Raw genomic sequence first — 16,408 nt, forward strand, 5'->3', positions numbered from 1 at the left:
GTTCAAACCCAGGCAAGCACCACTTAATTTTCATGTGCATGTGTGCCATATGTTTATAATTCATCTCAAGCTCAGTGGTGAAGGAAAACATCGTGAGGAAACCTGCATGTTTCTAACTTCAATGAAATTCTGCCACATGTAAATCCACCAACCTGCATTGGCACAGCGTGGAATATGCTCCTAACCTTCTTTACAAAGGGAGAGAAGGCCTTAGCCCAACAGTGGAAGTTTATAGGCTTTTACTATTAATATTTGCAATTGGTCTCAATGGCGATCCAAATACGCAGGATATTATAGTGCACAATGTGAGCGCAAACACAGATGCACTTTTCATCCCGTCTCTCTCATAATACGATGGTATGGAAATTTAGGAAAGAGTTTAGGCGCTGGACTAACGCCTTTACAAGCTTACCGAGGCACGGGATTGTACACTTTCAACTTCCAGACTCCAGCCTATTAGTGAGATCTTTTCTATAGAAAAGAGAATTATTTTGGTATCATTATCAAATCTATATTTGGAATCAATTCATGGTTGATTAGGTGGTTTTTCAAGCGAAGAATATCCATACTTGTTAAATCCACACATGAGAGAGATATAGTTCTGTTAAAAGATCAAACTATAACCTCCGGTTTCCAAAACAGTAGTCATTACCACACATAAATAACTCTAAATGATCATTGGTCGATGATGTCAAGGACACAATGGCCGACCAATGAGCGAGCTGTATTCGACCAAGATTAATGTGATTGGTTCAGTACAAAATATTGCGGTTAGTGAAACATTTCACTGAAATATTCCAAAAGTTAAATAAGGATATTTGGGTTCCTTTGTTAAATTCAATGTATATTTTTTGTAGCATATGACGTTTAGATAGTCGAAAAATTAAAATAATTCTCCCAGAATAATGTGAATTTTATTTGTAAATAAGTGTTTAATAATAAAATTCAGTTGAATATTTATTTTTTTATTTCTATTCCTAATTGTATCACTTAATTATATATTTAACGAAGGTTATGCGCGCGCTGCTATACTTTCTTGCGCGGGATTCGATTGATCGGCAAACGGATTGATCGGAGATCTAGCGGAGTTCTGCAAATCAAAACATAAGATTAAATAACTTTTAAAATTATAAGCATATGTATAGTACGACACAAATTAGATGTAGCATCGGAAAATGCAATGGAATGAAAATAAAACCGATTACTGCCGATTTACACAACCAATAGAAATAGCTCCCTATCGCGCCATTCGACGCTATTCGTCGCTATAGATTCACGCGACAGAGAAAGCAAGTGCACGTAAATCGACGTGTCAAATTGACGAATATGTTAGGTCATATGATATTACAAGTTATTACGTTTGTGCAAGGATCATATTCGCATGCGAAATAAATATTGATAATTTGGGAGAGCGTACTCAATTCGGATGTGATCGGTTTTACGAATTTTGCCGATGCGACATCTAAGTTGTGTCGTGCTATAAGTAGTAGTTATTTCTATGACAGTGTTAATTATAACTGGTAATCATAAAGCTATTTGATTGGTAGGAAGAATCTAGAAGTGTATTTATTTTTTTATTGGTTCACCAAAAACATACCATTTGTATATATTACAGCTTTATGCTTATAAATTACTAAAAACATAATGATAAGTTAATTATATAATTAACTTATCATTTTATATAGCTATGTAAACACAAAGGATTAAGATAAAATTAAAAATGAAGTGCTAGTATAAGTAATAATGAAAAGCCTACCTACACTGAGCCTAATAATGAGATAGATACTAATTATGTTGGATACTTTTACTACCGTAAGTTTTTTTTAACCACTAAGCAATTTTATTTATTATTTTACTACGAAGTTTTGTCATTATTCTTTTGAAATATTTGGCTTTACTATTTCAATCCGAATTTTAAAACCATACTTCCATATTTTTAGTCTGGTTAGGGGGCCTGCCTTTGCGGGGCCTCTAGGCAATAACACTGACAAATGGATAATCTAGCCCTGCCTTCAGATAGTCCCAAATAGCGAATAATCGTCATAAACAGTTGTTGATATAAAACACATTTTTCAGATTTTTCTTATCAAACCTGTCATACATTTAGCATAGATATATAAAAAGCATAGGTACCTAAGGTTACATACATAGATAGTACATACATAAGGTTCATCAAACTTACCAATTTCTTAGCTCTGTCGGTTAGAATCGAGAAGGCGAAATGATTGAGGATGACTCCAGTTGGCAACGCGACCCCTTGGAATCTGTACAGTTTCTTCACTTCGCTGTCAGGGGAACCTAAATAAAAAAAAAAAATTATCTATGGCAAGAGTTTGCTTGTCTTTGGTTATCATTCAGTCTTTGGACTCATTGCATTCAATAATTCAAATGTATTATGTGACTCCACTAAACCAGGTCAGTTATTACTTTCATAAGTAAAATAAATTCTTTTTTGATGTTTTATATTTCTAATTAGGAAAATTCTTAATAACTTGTTAAAATTACAGTAAAATTGTCTTGACTAATTTATTTTTGAGCTAAGATTGTGATTGAATACGAATTGTAATTCTTAAAAATATAATACAGAATATACAAAGTTTATAGCTTTCTGTTATTAGAGAATACAAACTATATTCCTGCATTTTAAAAATCTGTAAAGGGCCATATTGGTCTATATGAAATGCAAAATGTATTTGAGGTATTTTATAGCGTGAGTATTAATAGCTATATTGCTTTAAATCGCTTCGAAAATAAGCCACTATTTCTCGTAAAAGATAAAGAATAAAAAAAAAATTACTTATGGGTTATTTAATGCCATGGTAGGGTAAAGATTTTCTTCATTTTGTCCGATTGTTTCAGTTACAAAAATTAGATTATTAAGACATTTTAAAAGAGTAACAAGATAACTGTTTGACTTCATTTGTAGGCTGTTACTTCTTCGAAGAAAATCTTCGCGTACGGACTACCACTTACCATCAAGTGGAATCATATGGCATACCTGGATACTATCGGAGTCGAGATGGCCGAGTGGTTAAAATTATACTGTTACTATGGCTGATGACGATGGCTTTGTTTGTGTTTTAGAAGATTGGTTGTAATGTGTTAGGCAAAACAGTAGCCCATGTCTTTCCTTGGAGTTGAGTCGAGATGGCCCAATGGTTAGAAAGCGTGCATCTTAACCGATGATTGCAGGTTCAAACCCAGGCAAACACCGCTGATTCATGTGCTTAATTTGTCTTTATAATTCATCTCGTGCTCAGCGGTGAAGGAAAACATCGTGAGGAAACCTGCATGTGACAAATTACATAGAAATTCTGCCACATGTGTATTCCACCAAACAGCGTGGTGGAATATGTACCAAAACCCTCCTCAAAGGGAGAGGAGGCCTTTAGCCCAGCAGTGGGAATTTACAGGCTGTTGTTGTTGGATGCAGAGATCCTCAAAGTCCATGTGAGTGAGTCAGGGTAGTAAGGGCTCACCGTCGAGGGCGTGCACGGCGGTGACGGCGACGCGACCGATCTGCGCCGTGTTGCTAATGAGCGGGCCCTTCGATATGTCCACGAACCTATCCACCTTGTACAGCGACACTTTGCCTGGAAGAGATTTATCTTATAATTATTTTTCTGCAGATACATATACTATTTATTTATATGTATGTATTTATATATATATATATATATATATATATATATATATATATATATATATATATATATATATATATATATATATATATATATATATATATATATATATATTTGTATCTATGTATGTTGAATGTATATATATGTATATATAATTTATCGTTAAGTCTACTTGAATTTTATAATATAAAACTAATTGATATTGTACCTACACCATAAATCTGTACTACAAATAATCTCCACTACATTCAGGGTTTCTGGAAGAGATCTCATGTTAGAGATAAGTTATCGCTATGTACACATTTTTCATGTATATAATTCTCTGTATATTCTGTTGGTACATAAATAAATATATTGTTGGAATAAACAAGCAACATCTGCGTCAAGTCACACAACTTCCCTTAAAAAAAAAAAAAAGGCGGGAGATTCGTAGTTGACAGATTGAGATCGCGAATATAATTATTACGGTGTAATGTGATTATTGATGGTTATTTGTGTTGTAGACTAAATGTTTTTCTATTGTGGTAGATTGATTGTTATTTTAAATTAAAGATAATTGTTTTAGAGGTTAACCTACTTCCTACTTCTGGTTCTTAAAATATTTTATTCGAGCTGAGATGGCCCAGTGGTTATAACGCGTGCATTTTAACCGATGATTGCGGGTTCATACCCAGGCGAGCACCACTATATATATCTATATATAAACATCGTGAGGAAACCTGAATGTGTCTTATTTCATAGTAATTCTGAAACATGTACATTCCACCAACTCGCATTCGAACAGCGTGGTGGAATATATATATAAGTGTATCTTTAATTTCAGTTTAATTTTTACTACCACTACCCATAGATATAAAGAATATTAAGCATTTCTTACATCGCCAATTATGTTAATTGTGGCTTAAAATTAGCACACCTACCCTTTAAACAGATGTACAGTCAGGGAAAGAAACGGTTCGTCACCTTAAGATGTTTATTATATATGACCTATTTTAAATGTTGAAAAAGAGTAACTACTGAGTTTCTTGCCGGTTCTTCTCGGTAGCATCAACTTTCCGAACCGGTGGTAGCTTCACTTTATTGTTAAATAACGATTCAAAAGTGCCTTTAAAAGCCCACTTGAATAAAGTTCTAATATATGTAGATAAAGAATAGATAGAAAGAAATTCTGCCACATGTGTATTCCACCAACCCGCATTGGAACAGCGTGGAGGAATATGTTCCAAACCTTCTCCTCAAAGGGAGAGGAGGCCTTTAGCCCAGCAGTGGGAATTTACAGGCTGTCGTTGTTGTTGTTGTTGTAAGTCAAAATGTCCAAGGTCACTCACCGGTAGCCTTCGCGATACTCGGTATCTGTTTAACCTTATGCTGGTTATCCACAAACATCTCCAAGGCGAGCTCCTGGGATACGTCCAGACGTTCGATGGGCAGCTGCTTCCGACACAGCTGGACGTACTCCGCGCTGAGGGTGTGCAGCTCTTGAGGGGTTGGCTTCCAATCCGGGAGGGTTGGGAGGTCAATGTCGTAGATGAACGAGCCACTTCTTACTGTGAAAGGAATATGTATTCGTTTTTGACAGTTTTACAATCTTGAAACTGACGCAATATTATTGATCGAGATTTAAAATCAACGGTATTCTCAATAGGCTATTTCACTGGTTTTTAAAATCCATCCATTTTATATTATTTAGTACAATTTAAGGAACCCACTAAAAGTTGTGTTTTTTATTTCTAGTACATATTTGCCGAAAAGTATCATATTAAAAATTCCATATTTAAATAGCGCGCGAAAACGCTACTTGGACAATATGGCGCTGCAATGGGGTCGGTGACGTCACTTTACTGTATTTTAATCTGTGGTACATATAGTAGAAAAGCAAGGTTTACAACAAAGTGACTTCATCATAAGCCCGGCCAATCAGGAGCGTTTTGTGTCACGTGACAAACGTTTGAAAAAATGCATTTTTATTTATTGATTTTTTGAATAAATGAAGTATTATTTTAAATTTTCGTTAGTAAATAACCATTTTTAAACTAGAAATATACACTGATTACAATAATTCACAGTTTATTTTTCGCATTGTCAAATAGCCTATTAAGTCGTATAATAATGTTATCAGAGCTTCGGAGTTAAAATTCTATCGGTATATATGTACTTAGTAAATTATAAAAGAGGTATCGTGAGATATCGTGAGGTATTAAATAACAGTCATCATAAAATAAATAAACAGCTTTTAAAAGCAATTAAAGGACAAGAAACAAAATGTTTACTATCAAATATGAATGAATACATTAACGAGTAAATTATACGTATAAATAATGTTATATAATGTCGTATATACCAATGTTATTACTATGTATCTATATACATATGTTATAATGTTATATATACCATAAATAAAAGTTAAATTAATTAATAGTTTTTAAAGACTTAGTCAGATTAAACACAGAGGCACTCACTGTCAGGTCCGGGGAAGCTGTGAAGGTGTACGGGCACGGCGTCCTTGAAGGCGGCCGTCGCGCACGCGCCCAGCACGAGCGAGCACGTGCGCCAGAACGCCTTGTTCACTTGCTGAGGCTCCGCTATGTTGAACCTTTGCAACTGGCGCAGGGACGATCATTAAAACTTTACATATCCAGGCAAATTACGAACAGTACCATTTATTTATTTATTTTTTTGGGAAACAAACAATTATAATTACACTTAATAGTAAAAAACAAATATAAGAAAAACATAAATCAATCAAGTTTCCACTTAAAATGAAAACAAACAAATGACATATTAAAAATAAAAACAAAAACAGAAAGCACAGAATGCAAGTGAAACTGCTATAATTTAACTATTGTAAACTAAATTTAAATTCGCTAAGTTTTGAGTTAAATATATCTAATTCTGAACAATGTTTTTTATAACTTTTACATGCACGTAACAAGAACATATTCTTTGAATAGTCACACTTCACAAAGGGGTACAAAAAATAAAGTTTGGTTTCTCGAGTTAAGGCGAGGACATTTAAAAAGTATATTATTATTATTATTAATTAATTATTAACCACATTTACCATAATTAAAACCTTACTAATGTAGGCAAGTTTCCAAGAGATAGATTTTTTTTATGTTATAGGTTGGCGGACGAGCATATGGGCTGATGGTAAGTCACCATCACCCATAGACAATGACGCTGTAAGAAATATTAACTATTCCTTACATCGTTTTTTTATGTTATAGGTTGGTGGACGAGCATATGTGTTGATGGTAAGTGGTGACTATCATCCATAGACAATGACGCTGTAAGAAATATTAACTATTCCTTACATCGTTTTTTTATGTTATAGGTTGGCGGACGAGCATATGGGCTGATGGTAAGTCACCATCACCCATAGACAATGACGCTGTAAATTTTAACTATTCCTCACATCGTCAATGTGCCACCAACATTGGGAACTAAGATGCTATGTCCCTTGTGTTAGTTACACTGGCTCATTCACCCTTCAAACCGGAACACGACATTACTGAGTACTGTTATTTGGCGGTAGAATAACTATATTCTTACTAGGTTAAACGGCTTCGTTACGTAACGCGTTACGGCGCAAGTCTGTTTTACACATATATAATTCACAATTTCAATATTAAATACTTCAACTTAGAGCGTGGGATTTTAAGTACATCCCAGCCATGGCGAAAGATACGATGCTTGTGTAACCTTAAACAGATTTGTCATACATTTCATTTCTAGAACGCCGATCTCATAGCACAGCCTTCGGGGAGGTGGGAAATATCAACGCGTCATAGTCTAAGACCGCCAATCTGATCTCTTTCTCCAAATATTAAGTTTAATCACAAAACATTTAATATTACATATTTTATATTAATATTACAAAATATGTAATATTAAATGTTTTGTGAGACATGCGCGTTGAAGTCAAAATCAAGACGAGTATTTCCCGTTTGGAATTAAATCTCTGGTAGCAGTCGGGAAGAAAGAAAACTTTAGAGAGTTCTGAAGAAAGAGAGAGTTCTGTGACCATCCAGGATCCTCTGTGTATCCTACATTGGGAAAAAATCGCCCCAAGTACAATTTATTGTCTATACAGTCTAAAAACTAAAGAATTGACTCACTTCTAATGTGCAGTTCTCTGTCAGAGGTCTGTGCATGTCCCAGTACACTGTTCCATCGAGTAATGCTAACGCACTGGACTCCATATGCCATTCTCCCAAATCTGAAACAAAGTCCGTCAAATTATTTCATTATTTTGCACTGCAGTTTCACATCTACCTCGGGCCCCTTCCTCTTATCCTTCTCTCCATTCAACAACAACTCTTTAAAGTCAAAATACACACAGACCCTGTAGTACCTGAGTGCCATTATATAGAGTTTACTCTGTATTTGTGAACAATCACATTCAAATAGACATAAAAAACTGACTGAGTTTATTTGCTTGGTTCTTCTCAGATTAGGGTACTATTTATGACAATCATTAAGTGTGATGCTGCTCTATTGAATAAAGAATTTGTTATGATACTCACGTCTTGCACAGTCGTAGGGTGTTGATATATCTTTATTCATAATTAATGTGCAGTCATTAGGAACTCCTTTGTAGTTAACTTCGATTTTCTCTATTCTCCCGATGCTCTCATGCTGTCGCTTTTTCTCCAAGTCGAAGAGATGATGACGACGATCGATCGCCTCCTTTGTGCTTAAACATCCTAAAAATCGAGATACATATGAACAAATTACATTTTTCATTTTTGAACTTAAGAAAAATATTTAGCAATGACCATTCAACAGGATATGTAATATAATCATTACTGTATTTAAATTCGAATTCAATTTTATTTATTATTACTTAATAATTAATTTATTTTGCAGTTGTTCGAAGGGTACAACCTCAGATGATCTTGGCTTTATTTATCACGAAACGCAGTGAAAAATTATACATCAAAGTTTAATGAATACAGTATAGTAGGTACAGTACATAAAGCAATGTATTACATACAATTGAGGCAGACTTACTTCAACTTTGTTTATAGATGAACCTAAAATACCAATAATACAAAGATATATTTATTCACTTACTGATAGCCGGCAAGCCTTTTGAATTGTGACTTAGTAAAAGTGTTTTTGATAAAGATAACGCGCGTTGCTTCATCTTGTTTTTTTTTAATACCTTAATTATTAAATTACTTCAACAATATTTAAAAAACAAATAATTTAAGGTTATGCGGAAGACATATTTCACAAATGTCATTTGAAAATGACGTTTAACTCAAAGTGTTGACTGTTGTTTTACTATATACTAGGTATTATTAAAATATATTAATTAATTATGTATTTATTTTATTATATTACGAATAATTATCACGTGGAAAAATTGCGTAAACATTTCCCCGTTAAATCAAAAAAAGATATGAATATCACATAATAAATATTCAGATTATTATTTCGTTTATCAATGCAATTTTAGTAATATTTTTAATTGAAATTACGTTACCCTGTTTTGTTTGCTTGCAGTCAATTGCTAGATATACCATTATTATTAGAAATATATCTTTACTTACTTGAATAATAGAATATCTAAGTAAATTACATGGTTACAGTTATTACAGAAATAAAATACGAATCAGTAGTATATTTGTATATCTTAATCTTTCAGCCAATTAATATTTTACATGGACAGTGGAGAAGTGTCTCTATCCTTCACATCCAATCAGTTATTTTATAATTTAATAACAAAAATTATTTTTGTTTTTCAACAGGTAGATTAGAAAGTAGGTAAAGAAGTAGATTTTTTACTGAATATTAAGATAAATATTTTACCTTTTATGCAATCAATTTCTTATGAAGCTATACAATACATATAGAATATTATATTATTATATTATGATATTATATTATGATATTATATTTAAGATTATGAGTATAGTATGGGATTTAGGAATATATTCAAATAAAACAAAGAAAGTTTAAACATTATTTATTTAGGTACAAAGTTTACAAAATATTAACCAACCATAGTTCTCTTTCTACCTCTAGCCCTAACATCCTCATACTTAGCTATAATTTCTTTAATGTTATTCTTACTGAAACTCTTATATGCATCAAATATTTTATTGAATAAATCTGGATAATCATTATGAGTACTAATAAGAGCTCGTTCCAGCACATATAAATCAACCCCTTTATCTTCAGTACTTGAATCGATAAATGACAATCCAAAGTCTATCATAACTATTTCAACATTGTCATGATGTAGCCATTTTGAGTCATCAACTACATTACTGAGAGTTTTTTCTACGAGTAACATGTTAGAAGTAGTCAAATCCCCATGTATAATATTATTGTCGTGCAATTTTCTGACCGTCTGACCGATTTTACAAGCATATACATCTAAGCTGTTTGGTGTAACATCTTTGCTAATATTTAATTTAGAAAAATTTATTATAAAATCTTTAACAGTTATACTGTTTTGGAAATGTTCCATATATATGCGTCTACGTTCGAAATCCACGAGATATAACGTTGGTGTCCTTATTCCTGCCGTTTTACATCGTACAATCGATCTTGCTTCATTTTTTATCCTCTCTTTGGTTATAGTGAGGTCTAGGTCTGGGTGTCGATAGTTCTTCTTGAATCTCTCCTTAATAAGCGTAGGCTTTCCCAGATAGTTACAGATATACAACTTCGCTTCGGCTCCTTGTTTCAATATTTTATAGTCTTCCTTCATATTTGATATTTTATAACCTAAAAAGTTTTACAACTGTATGTACTGTATGAAACTTTGAATATTATTTTACATACGTAAGTACTAAAAAACTATTTATTGTAAGATGTTGATTATTTAAATATATTTACTAATAAACAATATTAGAAACAAGCAACAACGTAGCCTTGTTTATTTATATTTTGACAACAATTTGACAATTGACAGAAGAACTCAATATTTTTAAAGACAGGTAATAAATATTCTCTTTAATGAAAATATTTTATTGGAATTTTCTACAAAAACTTTATTTAAAAGAAAGTTTACATTGTTCGTTGATAATGGCTAAGATACGACTTACAGTGGTTGAAGTAAGTAAGGTATTAGTGTTGACTTATGCCTAAAAAGGAACGTTCATACGAGGACAATAAAATCGCCTTATACGAACCGTACTTTACATTCACTCCCATTTGCCCTACCTATACCAACTTTCTATACATAGTATGAGTTTATGAGTATTTCACTTGCTGGAGAGCAGGGGAGGCTGTGTGGGCGTCTGAATTTGTTGCACCCGTGCCGGCAGTCGGCACGACGTACAATCCGAACGATTAATTCCACTAAATTGTTTAATGGAAACAGTGATTTACCGGAACTCTTAATCATTTAGTGACTACATTTGATTACGATAAACGATTAAGAACCGAAATATTTGGGTGTATTAAAAAATAAAACCTCTTTGAGTGTATACTTTTTGGTGTGTTTAATTTTTTTAAGTGAAAATGTCTGTGGAAGGTATGGAATACGACAATATTGTGCAGAATGGGCCGAAAAAAGTAAGTCCTTTTTTTAAATTTTTTATTTTTAATTTATATTTTTTTATTTGTAGTCTACTCACTACTGTATTGGTTCTTAGTCATGGCATGCCGTGTCGCGCCGTATTGATAGCGAGGGGGTGAAGTGGCGTACTATAGAAATGTCTGGGTGCATTTGAGTAGGTATAGGAATGCAGGCACGCCTTTAGTTAGCTAATGTGATTTCCGTCTGATGTGTCTGGAAGATGAGTAATACTTATTTTCGTAACTTACTGTCCTCATAAGTTAAAATTATTAAATAAGTCATATTCCAATTAGAATCTGTTTTGATTTGATTTTATTAACTTATGTGCACAAATACAACTTCGTAAACAATTTTTAGGTTTTGAAAATAAAAAAATAGTAGAAAATTTACAATTAAGTTTACTAACAATTTTAACATACTTATTTATTTTTATATGAATGACAAAATATAATTCGTAACTTCAGATTTGTAAAAATATGTACTATGCTGGTATAATTTTTTTCCAATCACTTTTAAGTACATCGTATTGTTTTTTATTAATCTATTTAAAATGGATAGTTAGAAGATTATACGCTGTTGTATGATTTTCAATCAGACAGAAAGGTATACTCCGCTAAAAAATGAAAACATAATGCAAACATACAAAAAATAATATTATTATTAAATAATTAATGAAAGGCTAGTTACGTGCTAAAGCTATTTTTTACTCAGTAATCCTATTCCTGCGTATCCAGTGCGATAAACATTTTACGCTGAATATACGTTTTCATTGCCTACTTAAGTTAATTAAAAAAAAAGCGGTGTATGTTTGGGTGCGATAATCAGAAAAAAATACAACTGACCTTTATGAATATTTCACTAGAGTATTCGATTCGATCTTTGTACAATGTAATTATATTTATGTAATATTGTTATTAAATAATATTTATTATTCGTTAATTAGACGGGTGAATTTGAAAAAATATATTAAATGTACTCCATAGCCAATGTCTGAATTAAGGCTTATCAACAAAACTTACCTCTGTATTTATAAAAAGTATGATAATATTTTTAAGTATTAAAAATATTACGTATCTTTTTTTAATGAGTAATTAAGGTGAAAGCGATGTAACAAATATGAAATTATTCAAATTAGTATTTTTTTCCCACCAAAACAAGCATGGGAGCTATGAAATTATAACAGTTATTTCTTTGAGCATTTTATTAGCGAAACGGTATAAGAACAATGGCGAGACCGAGATCAACAAATATGTCCGTTAGTTACGGATATTTTCACCAATATAAACGTAAGCATAAAGTTTAAATTGTACAAGTCATGCATTAAGCGAAACAGTTCCTAACGGATAACAAATTAAAAAAAAAGAAGTCCAGATTAATAGACCTATATTTATTTTTAAAAGTTGTGCCGTATTCATAGTTTGAGTTCGGTTGGTTTTTTTTTTTTTATATAACATGATCGTAACTCATCGAGCATAAAATGTTTTTAATTTACTTTCAATGTTGCATACTATATTATAATTGCGGTAATACTCATTTGAGACTTAATAATGGGATAGAAGACAAAAGACAGACAAGGCACCTAAGCGTGGGACAGCTAATACGAAATATATACATACAATAACTTTTTAACTATATATTAAGAATAGAATCATTATGCTAATCGGATGTCTGTTCGCCGACCCATGACTATTATATGTGAAGTCATTAATGCTTTTCTATAGTTTTATTTTTTATTTATTTACAAAAGAAATTGTTTATAATTTCTGGCTATTATTGTGTTAAGATAAGTCAATTAAATAACTTATTTTTACCTAAAATGGAAACCTAATTAATGTCGTACCTAATTGGATCACGTAGCCAAAATCATAATTGCATTATTGAGTCATGTTTTATCCTCTCAAATATTGTTCGTACCTTTAAAAAAAAATACAATTCAAGAGTTTGGACTGAATTTGTTATTTAAACAACGAATACGGTCGCCACAAAATCGTAATTATTTTAAAAATGTATTTAATATATTTTTTTATTAAACGTTAATCAAAATAATCGTTTAAAAGAGGTTTGTAGGATCATAAAGCGCTTTTAAATCTTCATGTTGATAAGCCTTGTTTATTACGAATTACAGAAATAACGTCAATCTTACGAAATCTTATAATAAGTTTAAAATTTATATTTAAAAAAACGGCATCTTTGCTCCGCACTTATCAAATACTTATAAAAAAAAGATTAAACGTAATAAACCTCCTTTGAATAAAGCTATTTTCCTTATTCATGGTTTGTATAACAATTTAAAATTCGAACAGCGATTCTCATGTAGATATACAAGTTTATAAGCCGAATGGCGGGCCGTTGACCCGCACCTACGTACGCTTATATAGCTTGATTGATCTTCAATACATATTTAGTTTAAAGCGCGTTAATGCATCACATGTTAACTAATAGATAAGGAGCAACATACAGCTTCCCATTAAGAGAGAAAGAGATGGCTATATTTTAAGCTTTTCGGCTATGTATTTGTGCGTATTTTCGTAACAATGACAAATAAATTTTAAACATAGCATTGTTTTGTCATCTTAATTTGACTTTTGACTTTATTCGATTACAGTTAAACGTGCTATCTTATTTATTAATATTAAAAATATTATAAAATAATTATGTCGAATGAAAGTCGATTAGTTTTTTTTATTTTATATTTTCAGGCACTGACACAAATCTCAAATCCTCTCAGGATATTTTATTAATTAATTATATTAATATTTGTGCGCCTCGAGGCTAATAAACACCTCAGTTTTATAAGCTGTAGGATTATGGAAGTCCTACATTCTTATCATAATAAGATATTAATGTTAATAAGTCATAAGGTAATGCTTATACATATGACTGTGTTTCGTCTATGTTACACAGTTAATTAATAATCATTGTTGGTAGGGCTTTATGCAAATCTGACTGGGTACAAACATTCATTCATTCATACCACCAAACAGTAATACTTAGTACCGATTATGATCCAGTGTTTATGAGTGAGCCAGTGTAACTTATGGTCTTAAAGTTCGTGGGACAACGATCTAACTATTGATTTAAATTCTCCAGTCTATGGATAGTGATGACTCTACCATCATTTACCATCGATATCATATAAAAAAAAGTAAATTGCATTAATATACATTAATATAATTCGACATGTCGTTATAATAAAATGGCGCTTGGTCTAGCTTTCGTGTTGGCTTAACAGGGATAGCGTATTGTATATAACTACTATAGCGGTAATGTCCGAAGTGAGTATACGGCCTTAGATACACTTTACAATTATACGAACATATTTATGGTCTAAAATTTTATGGGTCGGTGCTTAAGCAACTAAGTACCCATTCAGATATTTAATGGAGTCGTGTTAACTAGAAATTTCTTAGTAATTACATTGTGACATAACTAGATATGAGCTGAGGTGGTCCAGTGGTGGCGTGCATCTTAACTGATGATTTCGGGTTCAAGGCCAGGCAAGCACCACTATATAAAAGTGCTTAATTTGTGTTTATAATAAATCTCTAGTTCAGCGGTGAAGGATAACATCGTGAGGAAACCTGCATGTGTCTAATTTCATCGAAATTCTGACACATGTGTATTCCACCAAACCGCATTGGAACAGCGTGGTGGAATATGTTCCAAACCTCCTCAAAGAGGACGCCTTAGCCCAGCAGTTGGAAATTTGCAGGCTATTGTTGTTATTGTTATGTATTACGATACCCTTTTAAGTAGACCCTTATTAAATCTGTGAGAAGCCGGGGCTTGTAACTAGTTCCAAGATAACAATGTACTTCTAATTTGCCAATAGGTATCGTGTTTATCAAATATTTGTATTGGTACGAAGTTATTGTTACGATCTTATCAAGATCTCATTTAAGTGCATAAATGTAAGTAATATTTTATGGAGTGTTAGTTTCATGAATGATTATATTTATCAACATTTATCATAAGGTTGATAATTCATTGTGATTAAATCAATTTATTAATAAAACAAAAAAATAATAAAATTAAATATCAATTAAAAATATTTACTGTATAAATCTCCCCCGTGTGAAATGGTGGCAAGAATGTTACCAGAATTTCCCCGTTGAATCGCAATTCCGATCCTCTGGGTAAAAAACGATCCAGCCCTCCTGTCACCAGTGCAGGAAATAAAGCAAGGTGTATGAGTTTTGTTTTATATAATTTTAATGGATCTATTATGACGTGTAACGTATAACTTTATTGAATTCGAATATACTAATTATGGTTTCTTAAAGTTAAATATAAATTATATTAGGTAAGCATATAATTAGCGATGTATATAGCTTCATAAGTATTATCGAAACGATCATAATATATATGTATACAAATTTCACACATCTTTAGTTAAATTACCCTTGAGTGAGATATTAATATTAGAAAATGTAAATATTATTTATTCAAGTACGCTTATAAACGTTTTAATCGTCGTGTAACACTGCTGAATTAAATAAAATAAAAAATTACTTTTATCCACCATTTTAATCATAGACTATGTCACATTACAACAAAACCATGTCTCATTTCAATGTATCTCTAAAATGATATTGTAATACTTTAATATTAATAGGTCAAATACCGTATTCCATGAAGGATGTACAGTATTATACCTTTGCGTCTGATGTTTTCTCTCTCTGTCGTATTTATAAAACAAAAATTCGCTTTAAAACTTCACCTTAACATTTCGGCTATATTTCACCAAGTTTATTGATTATCATAAAACGATAAGGCTGAAGCATTGACTTCGATGCCGACTAACGACATCCTTATCAATAATTTCACCCATTAACCTTGACTTAGCGAATATGTAAATATAACTTCAAAATTATGTAAAACATATTCAATAAAAAAAAAGAGACTACTTATATAAAACATTGAATTATTGATATGAAATATCGACTTCCTTCGGCTAGAATAAATAAAACTTAACTAATTACGTTACTACATGAAATTATTATTCGGAGCAAAGTTAAAAAATACAAGAAAGTGACGTCACCGACCACATTGCAGCGCCATATTGTCCAAGTAGCGTTTTCGCGCGCTATTTAAATATGGAATTTTTATATGATATATTTCGGCAAATATGTACTAGAAATAAAAAACATTACTTTTAGTTACTGGGTTCCTTAACTTCTACTTAATAATATAAAATGGATTTTAAAAACCAGTCAAATAGCCTATT

At 31.9% G+C, this 16,408-nt stretch overlaps 3 protein-coding genes across 4 annotated transcripts in view; 1 reads left to right on the forward strand and 2 right to left on the reverse strand.

Moving 5' to 3' along the window:
• Positions 1 to 949: 949 nt before the first annotated feature.
• Positions 950 to 8,902, reverse strand: LOC124540047 (39S ribosomal protein L39, mitochondrial). Its single transcript, XM_047117449.1, has 8 exons — positions 8,721 to 8,902; positions 8,171 to 8,350; positions 7,763 to 7,863; positions 6,104 to 6,245; positions 4,973 to 5,191; positions 3,480 to 3,593; positions 2,183 to 2,298; positions 950 to 1,090 (listed from the first exon to the last, which is right to left on the reverse strand). The coding sequence occupies exons 1-8, from the start codon at positions 8,791 to 8,793 to the stop codon at positions 1,013 to 1,015; spliced, it is 1,023 nt and encodes a 340-aa protein (XP_046973405.1). The 5' UTR covers positions 8,794 to 8,902; the 3' UTR covers positions 950 to 1,012.
• Positions 8,903 to 9,627: 725 nt separating this feature from the next.
• On the reverse strand, positions 9,628 to 10,403 carry LOC124540052 (EKC/KEOPS complex subunit TP53RK). Its single transcript, XM_047117457.1, has one exon. The coding sequence runs from the start codon at positions 10,366 to 10,368 to the stop codon at positions 9,646 to 9,648; it is 723 nt and encodes a 240-aa protein (XP_046973413.1). The 5' UTR covers positions 10,369 to 10,403; the 3' UTR covers positions 9,628 to 9,645.
• A 387-nt stretch (positions 10,404 to 10,790) lies between these two features.
• Positions 10,791 to 16,408, forward strand: part of LOC124540282 (coactosin-like protein) — a 38,019-nt gene continuing 32,401 nt past the window's right edge. The window contains exon 1 of one of the 2 annotated variants that reach the window (XM_047117756.1): positions 10,791 to 11,181. Coding sequence is in view for 1 of the 2 variants with exons in the window: in XM_047117755.1 (XP_046973711.1) it covers positions 11,124 to 11,177 (54 nt within the window). In the remaining variant the exon portion in view is untranslated. The remainder of the gene's footprint in view (positions 11,182 to 16,408) is intronic. The other variant, XM_047117755.1, reaches the window with a different exon arrangement.

The sequence above is a fragment of the Vanessa cardui genome, chromosome 24, assembly GCF_905220365.1.
Source record: "Vanessa cardui chromosome 24, ilVanCard2.1, whole genome shotgun sequence".
Lineage (NCBI taxonomy): Eukaryota > Metazoa > Arthropoda > Insecta > Lepidoptera > Nymphalidae > Vanessa > Vanessa cardui.